The sequence below is a fragment of the Peromyscus eremicus genome, chromosome 10, assembly GCF_949786415.1.
Source record: "Peromyscus eremicus chromosome 10, PerEre_H2_v1, whole genome shotgun sequence".
In the NCBI taxonomy this organism is placed as follows: Eukaryota; Metazoa; Chordata; class Mammalia; order Rodentia; family Cricetidae; genus Peromyscus; species Peromyscus eremicus.
In genome coordinates, this window is record NC_081426.1 from 65,118,399 (window position 1) to 65,141,392 (window position 22,994).

Here is a 22,994-nt window from a genome sequence, read left to right on the forward strand (position 1 = left end):
AGAAGCAAAGATGCCCGTGTTTAACATGCCTCCTGCCTATCTTCACATAGTTGTGTGATCTAGCCAATCCTGGACTTTGCAGTTTCTGATCAGTCTTTGAAATCAATGCCAACTCTATACCAAATTACATTTTCTGGTTGACACTTGGGGAAGTTTTTTGCTGAGTAACGGTTTGCACCACATGAGTATTAAGGGAGTGATATGACATGTTTGCATTACATTTCATTGCATGATATTTCATCACTCTAACGTTAACAGAAAATAGATAGCATCTATTGTGACAGCATGGGAAGAATATCTTTGTTTAAATGAGAATGTCAAAAATGTGTTAAAGGCATAAACAGTATGCCATGTCATAAATATATAATGTGTATATATAGTGAATGTGTGTATTACATATATAATAAATCCTGTTGGAAGTTATGGTTATTTGGACATAGTGAGCAAGCATAAGGTAAGTATCCTGCTAATTTTTTATTAGGAAATAATATTTTATGCAGAATACACTTCAACTCCAGCTTTGAAACTCCAGGATCACACAAATTAGGGCAAATTTGAGAGACCAATGCCTGCCTTAGTTAATGGGGGGTGGGGTATTTGACCAGCACCTCAATTTTTTTTTTTTTTTGAGACAAAGTCTCTCTGTTATGTAGCTCTAGCTGTCCTACTCATTCTGTAGACCAGGCTGGCCTCAAACTCACCAGGCTGGCCTCAAACTCACCTGACTCTGTCTCCTCTGTCTCCTAAGTACTGGGATTAAAAGTTCATATAACTATGCCCTGCTTGAAAATTTTAAATATCCTTTCTAACCATCTCATTTATGAGCCAAGAAGTAAACACACTTTCCCCCAAATAGAACAAGTCTTTATTCTTATTACTTTAAAAAGCTTCATACTTGTTCACTTCTGACTCTGTGCTTGTGCCTTCAAAATTTTCACAATCATTTTCTCTTCAGTAAGGAAAACACGCTACATCCTGTCACCAGTGTGTTCAGTACACACACACACACACACACACACACACAGGGTGGGGGGCAACCTCGTTAGTCTTTGTTGATTGCCTCTTTATTTTAGGTAATCTCATAAGGACATTAGGTCTCCCAGCAGGAACCCCTCAAAGCCTGCCTGGGTACACAGCACATGCTGATTGGTGCTTTCCCAGCCTTTCTGGTATAAGGTAAGCAATCCTATTGCCAGGGTTTTGAGACAGCCTAGTTTTGTTAGAGGCTGTTGTAGGAAAGCCTACGATGGTATGCAAATTCTAGACCATCCTGGATGCCTCTAAGCTTGGTCCTGGAAGGTTATAAATGCACTCTAAAGATATCCCTGGAGGCTCCAAGGATAGGACACCTTAAATTACTTTCATGTTTTGTTGCTGAAGAAAGATCTTCCCTCAATGTCAAGCTCTGCTAAGAACATTTCATTATATTGTCAAGACAAAGTCCAAATGTGTGAGACAGGCTTGTCAGTTTAGATAGCAAATTTGTCTCTTCTTAAGTACATCCAGGGGTAAAGTAAATAAATTAACATCACATTTTAATTTCCATTAATTGTAGCAGGCTTTTTTGGACCGCCTGCCCCCAAATCATGACACAGAGACTTATTATGAAAGCTCAGCCTTAGCTTAGGCTTGTTTCTAACTAGCTCTTGTAACTTAAACTGTTTCTTTTTTTTTTTTTAAAGATTTATTTATTATGTATACAATGTTCTGTCTGCATGTATCCCTGCAGGCCAGAAGAGGGCGCTAGATCTCATTACAGATGGTTGTGAGCCACCATATGGTTGCTGGGAATTGAACTCAGGACCTCTGGAAGAACAGCCAGTGCTCTTAACCTCTGAGCCATCTCTCCAGCCCTAACTTGTTTCTATTAATCTACGTGCTGTCACATAGCTTGTGGCTTTTACCTCTCCTGCATGTCCTGCTTCCTTGGCATCTGGCTGGGGATGCTGCATTTCTTCTTCCCTGAGACCTCTCTGTCCCCAGAAGTCCCACCTATACCTTCTGCCTAGCTATTGACCATTCAGCTCTTTATTAAACCAATCACAGTGGCACATCTTCACACAGTGTAAAGGAATATTCCACAGCAATTAGTTATCTTTAATACACATGTGGTCTCCAAGCTAAGATGATTCAACCTATTTTCTGTGATAAGGGTAAGAAAGCGTCTTGCTTCTCAATCCATTACAGAGTCCAAAACAGATCCTATGAGATGGATTTATAGATTCAAGACTATCATAAAACAGGCTTTATGTTAGGTTCCTATCCAACTGTAGACTGTGTTCTTAGCACATTTAGGGTGGACAAGGCCTGGGTATGCTGTTATGTAGGCTAGGTCTACTAAATGTAGTTGTGACAAGATATTTCATCATACAGTAGCTTGACCAGGACACTGTGAACTGAGTGGCATCTGTAATGGGTTCTGTCTCATACTTTCATTCTCCCGTATGGACGTCTCTGGATGAGGCTGGCTAGGGACAGTTTTTACTACTTTGTTCCACTGATTTTTGCTTTCCTGCAAGTTTATCTGCAGTTTTAATCTGATGTCCCTTGCTAAGTTTTTTTTTTTCCCGTCCCTCCACATCGTGGAAGTTCTTTCACAAGTTTACAGCCCACTTGGTGAGTAAAAGTACAGACACTGCTCCTGACACCCCACGGCAGACTTCTGCCCCAATGCCTGCTTCCTGGTGGGTACTGAAGACCCACAGCAGAATGATCAAGACCTACTGGGCAACCTTCCAGTTTCCTCCCTGTAGACCTGTTCTCACACCAAGGCAGATCACCAAAGGAAACCACTTCAAGAAATCAATGATCCACTTAACGAAAAGCAGTCAGCCTAAGCAATAAACCCCATTTGACTGAGAACTATAAAGATGTCAACAATTAACAGAAGAAAAAGTTTCTATTTATGGTGGTGACTCTCATGTCTTCCCCCCGGTAGCCAGAGACTGATTTGTAACATTGATTGGCTGTGCTCAGCAATGTGACAATGTTCTGGTTCCTGAGAGATACCTTTCTGCCGTGGCGGAAGTGATTGTGCCAAATTCTAAATTGTGGCCAAGAGCTGAGTTAGCTGAACCACCAACTTTTTCTTGTCAGAGCCAAAGTTAACTGCATTCATGAAGTCAGGGGCTGGGGTGTAGTTTATTGATAGAGTGTCTGCAGTGTGTGTGTAGGGTGTGGGTGGGTGGTGGTGGGGGGTTGGAGGTGTGGGTTGGGGGGTATCTCTACAACCACCACAGCCAATGGAGTAACAATCCGAGGGAGAGAAGAAGGTAGTTCGGTTCAACACAACTAAGTAGCTGGTGGTGGTTCAAACTTCGGGAGTCTGGCCCGAGTAGTTTATTTCAGGCAGGTTCAAGCACAGCATAATTTGGTGGAAAGTTTCCTGGTGATCATTAATTCAATTCTGTGTGTGCAAAATAAAGCACACATAAATCCCCTTGAGGAACAACGTGAGCTAAAAAAAAGATCAGAGGCGACTGCATCGAAATTCTTTGTAAAGTGCATGTGACACCTTCCATAAAGATGAGTTTACAGATTGACAGCAAAACCTCACGATAAGGGGTTGAAGGGAGGATCTGGTATGCTCTTGGCCACGCAGTGCAAAGGTCACCGGGCTATTAACCACATCCGTTCCCAGCCTTGTGGGTGGATGACAGGTTCTGAATCCTTCTTTGAAGGAACAACACCGTGTTTAACTTTCCAGGTTCCCTCATGCTCATCTGTGAGCACAAGGACCTCTGTGCGTCCTAAACTTGCCCAGCATTCACAAAGTCCTGAACTCAACTCCCAACACAATGAAAGAAGAAAACGTTAGCATTACCAGCTCTGCCTTTTGATTTTCAGAAATAGAATTTTATTGACTGTCAAACAGGATATGTCATATAAAAATCAACTCTGTCAAACCACTCCATTGCATTCATTTAATGTTCACACAAAAATAAACTTCCACATGTTTTTGACGTTTAAAATGAAATGTTTTCACATCAAATACTAACCTCTGATGAAATTTCCCTTTCTACCTCCATGGTCCAGGCTTGCAGATATACTGAGTAAAAGCAGCCCCCGCCCCCTATATTTAAATGGTGGTTTGTAGACAAAGCATTTTCCTGAGAAGCTGCAAAGACGTAAGGGTAGCTTTCACCCAGGGCTCGCTCAGCCAACCTGCCATAGAGCAAAAGGCTCCAAAGGGGAAGAACCGCACTTTCCATTAAGAGATTGTCTGGAGAAGTACAACCCATGCCATCCATCACGTTGGCTGCCTCTGAGCTCCCGGAAGTCCCAAGATTTTCTCATTTTTAGAATTAATTCAGTCCTCCGGTTCTCCTTCCAGTAAGCTGCTCCCTGGGAGAACAGGTTAGGAAGTGGTCTTTTTTTTCTCTGAGGCCACAAATAATTGGTAAAAAGAAGCCACTGTTGAGTGCTGACTATGAGAATGTACCCATGAGCCCAACGGGTCACCTACAAAGGATGGGCACTTTACAGCTCCGTGATTGTGATGAGCCACCAAGTCATGCTGATCACACAAGCTGCTTTGTGTGGTGACCTTTCACAGGGAATGTTTTCCCTTGAGTTACAGATCTCAGCCCCTGGACTTTAGGACAGACTTCTAGTACTAAAACACAATCTTTCCTGGATTTCTAGTTCCAATACATGAATTTTCTTTGGGTCATGGATTCCCAACTAACTTCCACATCATTAATTCCTCTTCCCTACCAGAGAACTTAAATCACTGAAAAAAAAATTAAAAAGCAGAGTGAAAGAAATTCAAAATTCTCTCAGGAAGCTTTAAGCCATGTGGGGTATAACCATTTCCTGCATAGTGTGTGGTGACTCCCATGTTCTTAAAGAACAGAAGAATAGGCCATGCTCAAGTCAGTCGAGAGCCTTCCACCACAAGCATTTCAAAGGAACGCGAGAATTACAAGGTTTCTGTTTCAATAGAAGTATATTATCTTAAAGTACACTTGAAAGTTTAAAGGTGTACAAATCCAGAGGTTTAGAAATCAGTGAAAACCACAGACAAGGTTTAGGAAGCGGTTGGCTGTGACCCTTCCTTCTCGCTTAATCCACGCCTGGTTTTGCACTCCTCACAGGTGAGCAGGCAGTGCCTAGAAGAGAGGAAGAAACAGGTAGTGGACTCTTATTTTAACAGTGGAAACGCTGTGTGTGTGTCCGTACCATAGGCAGGGGTTTGCATGGGCATGTGCACATGGGCATGGGGGTGTACCTGCTGTGTGGGTGCCCGTGGAAGCCAGAGGTCGACATTGGCTGTCATGGTCTCTCACTAAACCTGAAGCTTATTGATTAGGCTAGGCTGGATGCTCAGCTTTTAGGTGGGCCCTAGGATCCAAACTCAGGTCCTCATGATAGCACAAAGAGAAACTTCAGTGGCTGAGCCATCCCCCAGCTCCCCAAGTTCTCATCTTACCAGAGCAAGCAATGTGTAGAGACATTTTCGATTCTACAGTTCACTGGCTTCCTTTTTTTTTTTTTTTTAAATGGAGTAACAGTTGTTTCTTGGGTTACAATGAGCCAAATTTCATTCAATAATGATGTTTATGTTGAAGCAGATGGTTGTATTTGTGCAGAGAGTCACACATAAGCTAAATAAACGTCATGACTCTTTGACCTTGAATCACTGGAGTAATTTCTACCACAACAAAAAATAAATCGTAAAGTGTTTCAGGTGTGATGGTGCACCCCTGCAGCCCCAGAGCTTAGGAGCTAAGCTGAGTGGAGGGAGGCCAGGCTGGGCAGTATAGTGAGGTTCTCGTCTAAAAAAATAATAAAAATACACACCACCTTCTCTTGGACTGCAACTTCATTAGGAGCCTGCCATCCCCTTTTAGTTCACCAGAAAATCAAATGGTCTTGTGACTCAGTGCCTCTGAGCAGAGAGGGTAGTGGCCTTTCACACAGGGCTTAGCCACCGGTTACCACATACCATAAGGCAGCCCACAGTGCGGCTTTTGATGCCAGAAGCCAGCGGGCAAAACAGCTACAGAGTGTCAATCTGAAAGGGACCCCAGAGACCATTTAACCTCAACCACTTCCTTCTATGGACATGAGGTATAAAACGATGTCTCGAGACTATCTGGAAAATGCAGATTTCATCCTTGTTCCAGAACCCGATACTGGGTTCATAGCAAGAAAAAGTCCCAAAATGGAAGAGGGAAAGAAAAGAGTCAACACAATGCCTGCTTTGCTGACAACGCCTTTCTCTATTTTCCCTGTACACACCAGAATCGTGGGCCAGCTACTCTTTAAGTTGACCCCAAAACACAGCTTTGCAAGGATGGAGAAACTCTGGAGTTGTCCGTAAACACAGAGTCAATGACTCTCTGTTGGCCTTGCAACCACCAAGGGAAATGTCAGGGTTTGGAAACAAATGGGACACTGAAGTCTTGTCTTCCTACAGCCACCTGTGGTGATGTATTGTATACCCTAATGAATTTGCCTGAGAGATCAGAGAGACAAAGGAACAAGCCACCTCTTACCTCTAGGACTCCTCAGCCTGAAACGCTTTCCTCAGCCGAAAGACTTTAGTTCCTATCTCCTCCTGCCTTATACACCTTTCTCTGCCCACCCATACCATTTCCTGTCTTCCTAATGCTGAGATTAAAGGCATGTGACTCCCAAGTATTGGGATTAAAGGTGTGTGTCATCACTGCCTGGCTTTGTTTCTCTCCTAGACTGAGTCAATCTCATGTAGTTCAGGGTGGCTTTGAACTCACAGAGATCCAGACAGATCTCTGCCTCTCGAGTGCTAGGATTAAAGGTGTGTGCCACGACTGCCTGGCTTCTATGTTTAATCTAGTGGCTTGTTCTGTTCTCTGAACTTCAGTTAAATTTTATTAGGGTGCACAATATATGACCACAGCCACCAATGTCTTCTGAGAGTCTCTGCACAGTTCCCGACTGCATGTGACTTACAGGGCAGGGATGATGGCTAAAGTCCATCCACTTCTACCAGACCAGGGACTGCGGCATTCTGAAGTCACACAGACAGGACAACTTGACCTTGACATCTAACCCAATATTGCTTTTGCTGCTGTCCCTCAAGCAGAACAAACTGTGACCGGCCCGGTGGAGTGTTTCCTAGCATCCCCAAGGCCCCGTGTTCAACCCCAGCACCACACACGATAGGCTATTACAATGCTGGTGTTGGACAGGCACACACAACAGGCGTTCCCCTGGAACGCCAGCGCTCAGGAGAGGGGGCAGGATACAAAGTTCAAGGTCATCCTTGGACTGCAAAATTTTCCTTTCCCAAAACACCCTGGGGAAGTTGTTCTGGTCATCATTTTGGACAGGTGAGAAACCTGAAGATTTGAGTTTAAGAAACGTGTGGTAGAACTGGCTTTCAGCCAAAGTCCCTTAGGAGCACAGGGCACACTGTAAACTCTAGCCCTACTACTTATGTCCCCGGGGAGAATAAGAATAGCTATCAGGATATATTTTGTGCGTGTGTGTATGTGTATGTGTGGTGTGTGTGTGTGTATGTGTGTGTATGTTTGCGTGTGTGTGCACGCGTGTGCGTGCACGTGTGTGTGTGTGTGTGTGTGTGTGTGTGTGTGTGTGATATTAAGGGCTCTGAGAAGCTCCGCAGTAGGGAAGGAGATTTAAATGGTGAGCCACTGTGCTACGACAGAAGACATCTGCTCACCAAGGAATTCCTCAGAGATTTATACAAGGCCTAGAATGTAGTAGGTGCTCATTGAATCTCACACATTAAGTAAATGAAATAGGTGATTAAGTTAGGCAATAAATAATTATTAAAGATAAACAGTAATAAATCAAAGCTTGAGGATTAAAGGGTTTTTTCTCAAGAAATAAAATTGTCAATGTGCTTAATATTACAGAGAGTAATCTTTCACTTTGCTTGTTTGTTTTTGTTTATTTGTTTTTTGTTTTCTTGAGACAAAGTCTCACTATGTAGTTCTGACTGTCCTGGAACTCACTCTGTAGACCAAGCTGCTTGGCCTCAAACTCACAGAGATCCTCCTGCCTCTGCCTCCCAAGTGTTGGGATTAAAGTTGTTGCCACTACACCCAACTACTCCATTTCTTATTATTATCTTCATTACAATCCCTCCTCAGACGACAAACCTGTTATGCTCGGGACCAAAACCAGCACCACGGAGCTGATCCTCGAAGGAGTGGAATTTACTCTGGCACACTCTGATATAGGAAGCCTTCCCCAGGCCAAATCCCAGGAGACCAGCCACTGTAAAAGCAGGTTAGGAGACACAGACAATTCATAGAAAAGCTCAGAGTCCTGTCCATTAACCATTGCCTCCACCTTCCTAACACGGGTCACTTCTACAGTAAAACAAGCCTCTACTAAGGACAGGTGTGATCTCTGCTTTGAGCTGACATGAGGAGGCCCAGGGCAGAGCACACACTGGGGCTGTGCCTGAGTGGGCATCCAGGGCGTGACCCTGCTGTCAAACCAGCAGCTGAGGCTGCCAGGCGAGGGAGGGTGGGCCTGGGTCAGGTAATAATAGCTCTGTGTCACGGGGTGGTGAAGCCTCTTGGCATTGCTGGTTTTTTTTTTTTTTTTCCTCTCTTGCCTCTGGAAAATAAGTCATAGAGAGGAGAAACCTCCTGTAGGAGAAATCTTCAACCTGTTCCCCTAGCTGGAAGTGAGACTCAATTTGTAAACTGGATAATTCTTCTAACATAAACCATCTATGTGTACCAAGGAGAAGAAACCTAGACATTTCAGTAAATTACTCACTTTGGCAGGGGGGTGGGGGGGGTGTTTGAGACAGAGTTTCTCTGTATAGCATTGAGCCTTTTCTGGAACTCACTCTGTAGCCCAGGCTGGCCTCGAACTCACAGAGATCCTCCTGGCTCTGCCTCCCGAGTGCTGGGATTAAAGGCGTGCGCCACCACCGCCCGGCTCAGATAACATTTTTTAAAGACTGATTAAGCGAAGAGAACAAAATGTAACTCCCTAATGAACCTGCCATTCAAAGGCTTTGCTGTTGACAATCATTGCCATTGGTTCCACACTCACAGGTTCCACAGCTGTGTGTTTAACCAACAACAGACTAAAAAAAATTCAAAAAAAAAAATCTGCATCTATTCCAAACATGTCCCAGCCTTTTGTGCATCATTCCCAAGCATGTCATACAACAACCACACATAGTGTTTGCATTGTATCATGTGTTACATGTACCTGGAGAGTGTCTTTAAAGTAGATAGAAGGATGTGCACCATCAGATGTAAATGCCCATCACTTATAAGAGAGACTTAGGCCCCTGCAGAAATGGGTACCTGTGGGTCCTGGAGCCTCTCTCTCAAGGATACTGAGAAAACTGTATATATCTTTCTAGTCTTTGCTCATGCTTTAAAGATGACACTGGCCCAAGTCCCTGCTGTTAACCTGCCGATCAGAAAGTGTTGGGATGAACCAGGAGACTGCAGGCCAGCGGTGGAGAATGGAGAGTGCTTTGTTAGAGTCAGTCCAGGCAACAGGCGGAAGCTGACACTCATATCCTCAGTTCTTATAAACTTTGTCCAAATCAACCCGCTTTTTCAGTTTGTTTTAATGCTGGGAAATGAACTCGGGGCCTTGGTGCTTCAAACCACCTAGCTACCTCCCCAGCCCAAATCTGTTTTTATGACTTACGTGCAACTTTAGGTAATGATCCAAATCTTGGATTAGCAGCTAAATAACCTGAAGAGCAATATGGAAATGTATTATTTCATTTAATAATTTATTTAAATTTGTAAAGAAAACATCCAAGCTTAAGCTATAACATCTCTAAGGTGTGCATGTTACTAATCTGAAGAAATGATTTTGGAAGAGTTATGATTGAACCTGTGGTTGAAGTTACCCCTCTGAAGCCATCTCAGGCAAATGGTAAATATTGGCTTTAACATGTAGTCAACAATTTGGAATCCACAATTAAAGGCCAATTGAAATGGATTCAAAGAGACTAGTCACCATGCTCGACTTTTAGGAGTTAACTCAACAGAGAAAGTTCAACTCGGAGGATCACAGTATATAAGTCAATTCTTATTTATTTATTTATTTATCTATCTATCTATCTATTTATTTAAGGCAGTGTCTCTATATAGCCCTGGTTCTCCTAGAACTTGCTATGTAGACCAGGCTGACGATCTTCACACCTCTGCTGCTCCCAAGTACTGGAACTGAAGACAGGTGTCACCATGCTAAGCCCATCACAATTTTTAAATGAAAACATTATAGCTTATGCTAGACACTAGGCAGATTAGCCAGCTTCTAAATATGTCCATACCATAATCTTTGGCAACTTCGGATATATTATATTACAGAAAGAAATGAATAGTATAGAGTAGGACTAAGTTGCCTAGTCAGATGATTTTAAAGTAGGGAGATGGTCCTGAATGGGCCCGGTGGATTAAATATAATCACAATGACCTCTGGTCGGCATTGAGGAGATCAGAGGTGGAAAAGCTTGGCTCAACACAGCTGGCTTTGGAGACACAGCAGGATGCCGCCAGCCAAGGAGCCGAGGTGGCCTCTAGAAGCTGAATTGGGGTGTGTGTGTGGATGAACTTCCAGGAGAAACACAACTGTACCCCATCTTGATTTTAACCTAATGAGACCCATTTTTCTTTTTTAAAAAATATTTATTTATGTATATCAGTGCTCCATCTACATATACACCTGAATGTCAAAAGAGGAGATCAGATCCCATTATAGATAGTTGTGAGTCACCATGTGGGTGCTAGGAATTGAACTCAGGTCCTCCGGAAGAGTAGCCAGTGCTCTTAACCACTGAGCCATCTCTTGAGCCCCAAGTGAGACCCCTTCTGACTGTGGCCTCTGGATAATAAATGTATGCTATCTTAAGCTACTGTGCTCACAGTGACTTATTTTTAGCAGCTGTAGGAAACTAATATATAACCCTGAATAGCACAGACACAAGAGGTTGGATAGATTGGGGGTAAGTGGATATTTATAAGGCCTCATTCCATAGATTCTGGCCATATTTCTGCATCAAAAATAATTGAACAAAAATTGGTGAATTCATTTCTACAAAAAGACTGTCTTCAAGTTATAAAAAATGAAATCATATTTAATACAAGACCTTTATGGATAACAACAACCAAAGTGGAATTTTCTTAGACATGTGACATGCTGATCTTCAAGGAAAAAAAAAAAGAAAAAGAAACAGGATATTTTCCCCTCATGTTTAGAGACATTGATTTTTTTTTCCTTTTTTACTTTTATCAATGACATCTATCTTTACTAAAGTTTTTTTTTTTTTTAGACATTTTTAAAATCATGGCAATTAGCAGCATTCGATAAGATGGCCTTACAGAGGGTCAGGTCAATTGGGAGACACAGGAACTTCTCTAAGAGACAGGCACTGTTGGAGTCCCTGTGTCCGCCATAAGAGATGGCCACCAGCTCAGGGGCTTAAGATAATGTGAATTTATTATCTTACAGGTCTTGAGGTCAAAGGTCCAAACAGTATAGGGACAAGCCAAGGTGGTAACTGCAATCCACAATGGGCTGACTTCTTTTCTGAAGACACGACCCCCACATACTCGTTAGCTCAATGTTGTGGTTTGTGTGACGCGACCCCACAGGCTCATGTGTTTGAACACGTGGTCCCCGGATGGGGGTGCTGTTTGGGTTATAGAAACTTTAGGAGTGGAGCCTCATTGAAGGAAATGGTCTCCAGAGATGGCTGTTGAGGTTTCATAGCCTGACCAGACTTCCTTCCCACTTTCTGCTTCCCGATAATAGTCACAATGTGACCAGGTGCCTCACTGTCCTGCTACCATCCTTTCTTAAACAATGAGCCAAAATAAGCCCCTCCTTCCTTAAGCTGCTTTTGTAGTCATGGCAACAGGAACACTAGCCACTACATTCATGGCCCTTTCCTGGGTCTTCAAAGCCAGGCACGCTGAGTCCAAACCTGCTCTCTTTCTAGTTATGCCTCGTGGTCCTCTGCTCTACCTACAGTCCCTCTTCAGATGAAAAACAAATCAATGACAATCTATTTTAGAGTCAGCTAACAACCTTAACAGAATCTGTAACTCGAATTTCCCTTTATCAAGTACTCAAATACATTCAGTCTTTCCAGAGGTGAGGAATTCTTTTGTAGAGAGAGAAGCTTTAGCTCATTGTGGAATAATCTTTTTGTACCCTGTGAAGATGTGTCTTTTCCAAGGTGTCTTCTGATTGGTTTAGTAAAGAGCTAAGTGACCAATAGCTAGGCAGGAGGTATAGATGGAACTTCCAGGCACAGAGAGGACTCTGGGAAGAAGAGAGGCTGAGAAGCCAGCCAGGTGCAGAACGAGTCAGACATACAGAATGGGAGAGAGGTAAGAGCCATGTGGTAGAACATAGATTAATATAAATGAGTTGATTTAGGTTATAAGAGCTAGTGGGACAAGCCTAAGGTATAGGCCAAGCTTTCATAATTATTAAGAAGCGGGAGCTGGCTGGTGGGACAGAAAAAGACTCATTGCATTAGCTAAAAACAACCAAATGCCCGCATGAAACAAAAATCTTCAACCAATAAAATAAATGTCCAAGGGTTGCAGGGAAGGCCACAAAAACTGGGCTCTCTGAAGTTAAAGGGTTAATAAATACCGACTCTTACCTTGGTGGACAAGTCCCTGGGTGACAAGCATGCTTATAAGAGAAAAAGGCAGAGCTGTAAAACAAAGAAACAAGTCCCCTCAATATTAGCATCTTAACACACGGTCCCTGGGGGCAGGTGAGACTGCTCAGCGGTACAAACACATCTCCTCCGAGCATGGTGACCTGAGCCCAATCCCCAGGACCCACGGGTACAAACACATCTCCTCCGAGCATGGTGACCTGAGCCCAATCCCCAGGACCCACGGGTACAAACACATCTCCTCCGAGCACGGTGACCTGAGTCCGATCCTCAGACACACATGATGGGAAGAGCGAATCAATTCCTGTAAGCAGTCCTCTACCTCTAAACCATAAGACACGTCCATGCATGCATGCACATCTTCACCAGATACAATTTGAAAAGACGAACAACTCAGCCCCTCACCTAGAAATCAGGGATAGTTATTCTAAGATTTTTTTTTTTCTTGCCTAACTTGGCAGTGAGTTTTATTCACTTTATTTTCCCTCCTAGACAGCCATGTAGCCCTGGCTGTCCTGGAACTCGCTCTGTAGACCAGGCTAGCTTGAACTCACAGAGATCCACCTGCTTCTGCCTCCGAAGTGCTGGGATTAAAGGTGTGTGCCACCATACTCAGCGTTATTCTCTTTGTATGTCACTAGTCAACAAATATTTCTTTAAGACTACATGGAGAATTTTTTTAAGGATTTATCCCAATTGCTCAGCCTGATGCACAGCATTAATCTGAACTGACACCTCATACTCAACTCGATCTCTGACATCCGTGTTTACGGAGCACTCTATATATACATGACTCCAATGGCTACATCCAACAGGGGTCATTAGTGTGTGTTCACTTAGCTGTAAATATGGGAGTTACTTTTACATATATATGTAAAATATATGTGTGAAAATACATATGTTATATATATATATATATATAATACATTTTTTTTTCTTTTTTGGTTTTTCAAGACAGGGTTTCTCTGTGTAGCCTGGCTGTCCTGGAACTCGTTTTTGTAGACCAGGCCAGCCTCGAGCTTAGAGGTCTGCCTGCCTCTGCCTCCCAAGTGCTGGGATTAAAGGCGTGCTCCACCACTATATTTTGATATTTTCAATCCTACATAAGTTTTGAAAAGCAATACCATGAATTTCTGTAGAGCCTTCTTTTAGATGCATTAATTATGTATCTCTGGATACATCCCTATATTTTGCTTCGTATCTCTGTCATTATTTTTTCTGAGCCATTTGAAATTTGCAAACACCATCACTCTTTATAACTGAATATTTTAACAGGTAGCTTCTAAAATCAAGTTAATATCCCCCAAACAACCACCAGACCACGGGCATAGTCAAGAAATTTCTGTTTGAATACTAAGACTCCACAGGAATAATATTAACTAATGCACAATCTATATTTTAATCTCTCCAGCTACTCTAAGAATGTCCTTCATAGCTGCAGGTTTTTTTCCAGTGTGGAAGATCAAGGATTATGCATTGTGTTGGATGTCCAATCTGTTTCAATCTAGGGGCAGGTTCCTGCTGTTTCTGTTTTGATTTCTGTCTTTCATAACATTTTCGTCCCTCCTTTGGATATGTGCCTAAAGAGGCACATTGAGGGTTAGAAACAGGCTCCACTCCCGCCAGCACATGCATCGTTTAGTTAAGGTTTTTAGTGTAGTCTATAGAGTCTGGCATAAAGGGTTCCAGTTTTCTCAAAATGTGTCAGATGGCCTCTTCCAAAAGCAAGAGCCTTCCTAGCAACCGAGGCGAGTCCAACATGGCAGGCTAACTGACATGTAGATCTACCAGGTCAGGTAAACTTCTGGCTCAGAGCTTATCAGAAACGACATGAGATTCTAGAAAAACAATCAATTACCACAGTGATGCATGTTGGATACCACATTATAAGTGGTTGATACAGACTCTGAATGGTTTATGGTATCAAGAATACTGCACAGTCTCAATTACACCTCTATCAATAATGTACTGGGCTGGATGAATAGGTTCCATTACGCCACTCTCAAATGTCAAATTATGAATTTATTAAACCAAAAGGGATTTTAATACAGCCTGAATCCACAGCCTTGTCTTATGTAAGGCAATCCCAGGATGAGGAAGCAACTCAGGAGAAAATAATAATGTGGAGAGAAGGATTGATGGATGCTGCCACCTCCAGTCTAATCAACAAACATTTCTGAGGTGTTCCCTGTGAGTGAGGCTGTGGGCTGAAGGCCAGACGAGCCTGACACCACATCTGAGCTGAGACTCTGGTAGAATTTACTTAGGTCTGCTTTGTGGTGGCAAGACATGTTATATAATATTCCTGGCCCGTGTTCTTGCTTCCCTGAAAGGAAGAGTCACATATGCATCTGTTTTTACTGGGTGAGGTAAAGTGCTGGATAACTGCATATTATCTCTGCCTGAAGAGAACAGCATGGATTCAAACGGTAAAAACCATAAAAACCATAGTTCTTTAGGGACTTAGGCAAAATTCCTGCTCAAAATTAATTGGCCAGCATGATTCTATCCTAATAGGACACGGAGGTATTCTAATTGTTACAATATTATTAATTATTAAATCATCAATTGTTAATTTACTTAGTAAATTTATTAAAATGAATCATTTATTTGTTATTAAATTGTTGATTAGTAAACTATTAATTTTAAGACCCAGAGGGTGTGAGTACCTCTCTTCCAGAAACTTTCCTCTTGACACTCTCGGATAATCTTGGCAATTTCTCCTCTGTGGATGTGCAGTTTTGATTTTGGGCAAAACAACAGGCTCTGTGGAGAAAGATACTGTGGGTTAACAGAGCTCCAGTACCCGGGAGGCTGAGGCCGGAGGATCCTGAGCACAAGGATAGCCTGGGCTAAACAGTGAGACCCTACCTCAAGGTAAAACCAATAAACAAAAGCCAGACAACAAAACATTGAGGTCAGGAAAGTCTCCAGTGTGTTCCCTCTGGAGGGAAATGGGATGGCGCCTGCTCCTGCCTGGTTGCCAGTTCAGATCCGTGGCCACTAGCCACTGCTTTTTAGCTGGCTTTGCCGCATGGAGTTGGCCAAGGTGGAATTTCCGCTTGAGAGACAGGGCGGTTCAGTGATCAGGGTGTGCAGAACAGCATTCCCAGGCCGAGTGCCAGAGGCAACCAGGTCCGTGCTCTGCTCCAGGCTGTCCAAGGCTCACTGTAATCACAATGCTGGCTTGCTCCTTTGCCTAGTTAAGTTCCAGCTCACTGTGGCATCTGTGGCATTTGTTGACTTTGTCATTTTTTTTTTAAGACTCTTCGCCTGTGGCTATCAATGTGGATGCTGGTCACCATTTCATGGCCCAGGCATTGTTTTTACACTTGGCAAGCATACACAATTACAGGGCAGAAGGAACCTGTGGTGCCTATGCTTCTATAATAGTGCAAGCTGGTGACCTCTCTTTCACTTCTCTGTACCTCCTCACAACACCGTGATCAGCAGCCATGGCCATGCACACAGTGGGACAGGCAACTGTTGGTACCATCTATACTTTGGATCCTCAGGGCAAGCCCTCCTCCCCATTTCCAGGGTAAATACAGATGGTCCCTGACTTAGTGGCTCGTGTGTGTGTGTGTGTGTGTGTGTGTGTGTGTGTGTGTGTGTGTGTGGTGTATGTAAGTATGCATGCAGATGTGTGGAGGCCAGAGGTTGACACTGTGTCTATCTCTTTCCGTGTTTTCTTTCTTTTGTTTTTGTTTGTTTTTTGTGTGTGTTGTCCTGTTTTGTTTTGTTTGTAAAGACAGCATCTCTTATTGAACACGGACCTCACTGATTCAGTTAGTCTGATTGGCAAGCAAGCCTCAGGGATGCTCTCTCTACCTCAGTCTCCCCAGCACTGGGATTACAGGTGTGCTGCACCTGGATATTTAAGTAGGTATTGGGGATGTGAACTCGGGTCCTCATGCTGTGCAGCAGGCATTTTACCAACTCCCTGAGCATCTTGCCATCTCCCCAACGAAGAGGTTCAGATTATTATTTTACTTTAGCATACTGTGGTTCATAGTTTTATGTCAGCTTGACACATGCTAAAGTCATCTGAGAGGAGGAAACCTCAATTAAGAAAATGCCTCCATAAGATCTGGATTGATTAATGTGGGAGGGCCCAGTCCATTGAGGATGAGGTCACCCTGGGCTGGTGGTCCCGGATTCTATAAGAAAGCAGGCTGCCAGGCGGTGATGGCACACACCTTTAATCCCAGCACTCTGGAGGCAGAGTTAGGCGGATCTCTGTGAGTTCGAGGCCAGCCAGTTCTACAGAATGAGATCTAGGACAGGCACCAAAACTACACAGAGAAACCCTGTCTTGAAACAAACAAAACAAAACAAAAAAAGCAAAAGAAAGCAGGCTGAGCAAGCCATGTAAGCCAATAAGTGGCATTCCTCCACAGTCTCTGCATCAGCTCCTGCTTCTAGGTTCCGCCCTGCTTGAGTTCCTGTCCTGACTTCCTTTGATGATGAACTGTAACGTGGAAGTGTAAAAAGAATAAACTCTTTCCTCCCTGACTTGCTTTTGGTCCGAAACCGTAACTAATACACATGTTCTGAAAGTGATACACGTTCAGTGGGGACTACATTTTGAAGCCGACACGTCCTCAGCTAACGATATGCAGCACGGTTATCTTCTCATGATGCTGGACAGCATGGAGGCGCAGCCTCAAGTTAGCAGTGAGATCACAAGGTCACATCCACAGCACTCTGCAGTGGACCATCGTGCTAGGATTCCCAGTAGCATTTTAAACCAACAACAGTTTCAACTACTAGTGGGCTGATTGAGACAACACTCCACTGTAAATCAAGCCATATCTGTATTTGTTTCTTGTCCTCTCTGTAGCCACGGCAGAAATAAAATCTCCAACATGTCTAGAGTGATACACACATACATTCAGACCTGACCACCATAACTTCTGTAAATCCGGCACTCGAGATCAGAAAGAAGTGTCCAGATGGGGCTTGGGAGATCTTTTTCAGTCGTGCCATGAATGTTTTACAGTTCTCTGTTTCACAGGGGCAGCTAAGGTGTCCAGACGCCTCTCCTTGTGACCTGCTGCCATCTGTTTGTCTGTCTCACCTGTACTTTGATGCTTAAACGTTCTCTCCTCCTGGAAACTGTGTCTAGCTTGCAAAGCTGACTCCAGAGAACACGGACTCCAGTAAGCCATCAGACACTTGTTCTCCTTCTCATCCAGATGCTCCTGAACGGCGACACCCATTCTCAACAAGCTAGCATCTGAGCTTCAATCTGACGGCTAATTAAAAGCAGCATGCAGCAGCATATGTTCAGAATAATAACCCTGGGAAACAAAAATGGGAAGATAAGGTGCTGTGGCATTCGGTTAGGGACAAACCACAGCCTTGGTACACCTGCTCCACCACTGCGGTGAGAGTTAAGCTGGATGCTGAACAGGAAAGGATAAAGAAAAGGGTTTGCAAACACAGTCTTAATAGGCTCTTCAAGAGAGCCTGAACACGTTTTCCTCCTTACTCCATCTTCCCCGCATCCACCTGACGAGGGGCCGGGCTGAGAAAGGTGTTCGATGCTCAGGAGCTGTCTTGATTGCTGAAGCACCCGCCACACAAACACGGGGAACAGAGTTTGGATTCCCAGAACCACTTGAAAAGCTGGATGAGGTAGCATGTGTCTATAACTTCAGTACGGAAGGAACTGAGACAGAGGCGTCCTTGTAACTTACTGGCTAGCTAGTCTGGCTGCATCAGTGAGCTCCAGGTCCACTGAGAGACCCTGTCTCAAAAACTGAAGTGAGTGCTAGTGAATTGGCTCAGAAGGTAAAGGCACAAGCTACCAGCTTGATGACCTGAGTTCAATCCATTGGATCCACACAGCAATAGGAGAGAAGTGACTCACAACTCTGGCAAGGTATCCTCTGATCTCCACACACTTGCCACGGCATGCGCATGGGTGTGCCACTCACCATATAGAAATAAATATAAAGAATTGAGAAGTGGGGGATAGTGACCAAGGAAGATGCTGAACATCAATCCCTGGTCTCCATGTACAGGAACCTCCATACACACCTGCACACATGCGCATACACACATACACACACACACACACACACACACACACACACACACACGTCAGTCAGATGATTAACCAAGGACAGTCTTGTGTGATAGTTTTCCTCAGAATCTCAAGCTCACACATACCTGCTTGCTCAGTGGTGGCAAGTGGGGACTTTTCTCTTGGTTTCCATGAGTGGACACGGAGGCCATGATGATGTCCTTTCTTCGATGCCGGTTGAGTGCTCTGAATGGTCCTTGGCCTGCTGACTAAGGAAAGCAGAAGAGATTCACTGTACCAGGTCTGAATATTTATACACCAGGCTTCAACCCACCCCTCCTATCAACGGCACTAATGGAGAAAACTTATTTTCCTTTGGTTATTGGTCTGCAGCCATCTGTAAACTCAATTTTTAAATAACTATTTTTTGGGGGGTGTCATGGGGGTGTGTTGTACACATGGAGGTCAGAGAACAAGCGGCAGGAGTCAGTTCTCTCTTGTCATGTGAGTCCTGGGAATCAAACTTAAGTCGTCTGACTTAGTGGCAAGTGCCTTTATCCATTGACCCATCTTCCATCTTATGAGCCCTACACTCTCAATGTCCTTCTTTAAAAAAAAATTATTAATTTTTAATTATGTGAGGAGTATCAGTGTTAATGGAGGCCAGACAAGTCAAATCCCCCTGGAGCTGGAGTTACATACAGGCAGCTATAAGTCACCTAAGGTAGGTGCTGGGAATTGAACTTAGGTCCTCCGTAAGAGCAGTGTACGCTCTCACTTGCTGAACTGTCTCTTCAGTCCCTACAATCTCAGTTTCTAACGACTCCCCAATACACACCTACACACACCCCCATACACACACGCACACATACACACAGTGACAGGTCTGATTTAAGAGTGGAATGAAATGCCACACTGTGCACATGTTTTACTGCCTACAAATTATGTCTTTAAAACATCTCAAAGCATTATTAAAAGTTAATAACTATTCAAATGTTTGCTGAGTGTCTATGACATGGCAAGTATGAGGGGACAAAGGCCAAGATAAATTCACTGTATGAGAGCACAGATTAAAGGGATGTTTGGTAAGTCAATAATTATTCACTAGGAGAAGGTCCAAGAATAAGGACAGGGTGCTAAGGGAGGAGAGGAATAAAGGTGTGTCCTGCCTGTCAGGTGTGCAGACCCCCCAGGACACTACCGTCCTGGACTTTCAAGAGGATGGGGGAGGGGGTTGTCCAGGAGCAGGACAGCAAGTTTTGACAGTGATTAAACTGTCTAGATAAGAAAATGAAGACCTGAACTGAGACCTCATTGGGAGGGGTGAAGATAAGAAATTTGGGTTTGAAAATATTGGATTTGAGTGCCTGAGTGTGTGTGTGTGTGTGTGTGTGTGTGTGTGTGTGTGTGTGTGTGCAAACCCTGGAATTAGCCAGTAAAGACTGAAATAGTTGAGGATCTGGGTCTGGAATTTCAGATTAGGGGAGGGTTGGAGAGATGAATTTGAAAACTGCCATCACCAGGAGGAATGGTAAAGCAGGGGACCTGGACATGGTCATCTACAAAGAGTGCCGGGGAATGTGAACATTGAACCCAAGGGAATATTGATGAGCTAAGAAATAGACCATACGTCAAGAAAATGACTGGGAGTGAAGAGGCGATGCAGCCACCAGGGAATTACTGAAGGAGCCATCAACGGTGACCACACAGCCTGGGGCTGGCAAGGATGGACATGCACCAGGTGGACCATGAGCCTCCTCTTCCCCACTAGCCCTGGGCCCCATTGGCTTTTCTACAAAGTGGAAATTGTGTTTGCTCCATTAGTGACTCAGTGGCAAGAAATGGGAGCCTAGGGCCCCTGCCTGTACATTTCATTTTGGGTGCCTAGTGTCAGGGAGGAACACGATCCCCTGCAGCGTTGGATACTGAAGGTGGCTATAATAACCTGACTGTGCACCCTCCATATGTCCCCTCCCCTTGAGACAGAGTCTCGCTATGTCACTCTAGCTGTCCTCTATGTAGACTAGGCTGTCCTCAATCCCACAGAGATCTGCCTGTTTCTGCCACCTGAGGGCTGTGTTAAAGGTATCTGGAACAATGCCCCATGACACTCCAGTTTTAATTCTGACTTTCTTTGCGGATCCTGGGCATTGAGGCAAGGAATAGGAAGTGTCTGGGCCTTGGCTTTGTCACCTGTTAGTCGAGCACAGCTATCGAGCTGTGGCGAGGATGGGGGTGAGGGATGAGGACACAGAACCAGGGCACACTATGAGCAGTAGGAGAGCAGTTGTCACAGCGGTCCCCGGAATCTGATTTTCTAGGAAATAAGATCCTAGGAAATCTTTGCCACCTACAGCCAAATTAGATTATTTTTGCACAGTCAGACCCCAGGGCCATCCTCCTTCCGGCATCTGGGCAAGCCTTCTGGGTGAAGCCACACACACACACATACACACACACAGATCTGGACTAGGGGTGCAATAGCAGCCTGACCCAGCCTGGGTTGGGGGAGGGGAGGCTGACCCAGAATCAGCCAGCTAGATTCCGAGGCTAGGCCTATCCAGAGGCCGCCTGCAAAACTCCAAGCTTGCACCCTAGCTCGGGGTAGCAGGAACAATCGGAGGCACCTGGAGAGAAGCCCAGCGGGGAGGGATTGGAGATCAGACGCCGCCGGCGCTCCAGCGGAGCCTGGGAAGGGGTCTGCCCAGCCCACGTCCCCAGGACCCCGGGAAGGAAAGCTAGCAGAGACAGACACTGCCCCAGGCCACCTCTGTGGGCTCACCTGTGCGGGTGAGTGCTTCCGAGGCGGAGCTGCCCCCTCCACACACACACACACACACACACACACACACACACACACACACACGCACGCACGCACTAGCGGCTGCGGTCTCCCCACGCCCCCGCTGCTCACGCCCACCGCCCCACCCGGGCCCTAGGCCCCCTCTCTTCCCCTCACCTTTCTTTGCGATCTTCCCTTTTCTTCCCTCCTTTCTCCGTCTTCCTGCTCCGCTCCGCTCCGCCCCTCTGCGTGTCACCAGCTCAAGTACAGCCCGCCCCCACTCGCAGGCTCCCTCTCGGTTGGTGACACGGGAAAGGAGGATCCAGCACTTTCTAGAAGTCCCCACTCCCCAGGCTCTTCGTGACACCTGGGAGGTCCGCCTCGTTGTCTTTCACGTGACTCGGTCCTCCGGACAAAACCACGTCTAAGCTTCCACCTCTCAGCAATGCTATTGATAGCTGGGTAGGGTCCCCACCCCGAGGGAGACTGCAGCCCACCTTGGTTCCTTAGCTTTCCCTTGCTAAGCTTTCCCCTCCCAACCGTTGGCCTGTGAGTGGAAGGTGGTGTGTGTGTGTGTGTGTGTGTATGTATGTATGTGTGTGTGCACTAGTATGTGTGATTATAAATGTGTGCCTATATGTGCGTGTAAGTGTATATGTGAGCATATTTGAGTATGTATGTGTCTGTATGTGACTGAGTGTTAAGTGTATATGTGAGTGTTTGAGTATGTATGTGTCTGTATGTGACTGAGTGTTAAGTGTATATGTGAGTGTTTGAGTACGTATGCGTCTGTATGTGACTGAGTGTTAAGTGTATATGTGTTTGAGTATGTATGTGTCTGTATGTGACTGAGTGTTAAGTTAGTACATGTGATGGTATATCAGAGTATGAGAGTGTATGTGTGTATGTATATGTGTGCATATGCACATGAGTGTGTGGAAGCTGTGTCTGCAGAGACTGAATGATTGATTAGCATTGTACTGCCGAGAGACTGGAATGTTACAGGGCCAGAGTCAATTACCTTATCTAGCTCTAGCCCCCAGACCAGCCATTCCTTACCCACCTCTCTGTCAAAACTAACATCATGTGTGCCCACTGCCCAGAGAGTCAGAAGAGGGCATCAGATCCCCTGGAACTGGAGTCACAGATGCTTGTGAGTTGCTATGTGGGTGCTGGGAACCTAATTTGGGTTCTCTGAAAGAGCAGCGAGTGCTCTCAACCACTGAGCCATCTCTCCAGCCCTCATCCTGGCCTCCCCGCCTTTCCTGCCTTTCCTGGTCTCCTACCAGGCTAAAGCAGACACTCTTCTGCTGGACAAAGCTGTTTCCTCTCACAGCACTGATTACAGTTACTATCTACTGAAAAAAAAAATCACATGTACATCATCTCCACTTGCTTTTAGTTGACTTTTAAAAAAAAAAATCACCATTTTGAGAGGGTCACGAAGCTCAGCAATGTGTACCTTGGCCTTCTGCATTGGATTTCTGCTCAACTCTACAGGCAGACATGTTAATCATTTAGGGACTGTTTCTCTGAAATTGGCA

At 44.7% G+C, this 22,994-nt stretch overlaps 1 protein-coding gene across 1 annotated transcript; it reads right to left on the reverse strand.

Annotated features, from left to right (window-relative positions):
* Positions 1–4,929: 4,929 nt before the first annotated feature.
* On the reverse strand, positions 4,930–18,880 carry Ociad2 (OCIA domain containing 2). The gene is made up of 6 exons (XM_059275104.1): positions 18,815–18,880; positions 15,307–15,403; positions 12,617–12,670; positions 9,640–9,687; positions 8,112–8,229; positions 4,930–5,111 (listed from the first exon to the last, which is right to left on the reverse strand). The coding sequence occupies exons 1-6, from the start codon at positions 18,878–18,880 to the stop codon at positions 5,030–5,032; spliced, it is 465 nt and encodes a 154-aa protein (XP_059131087.1). The 3' UTR covers positions 4,930–5,029.
* Positions 18,881–22,994: the final 4,114 nt, after the last annotated feature.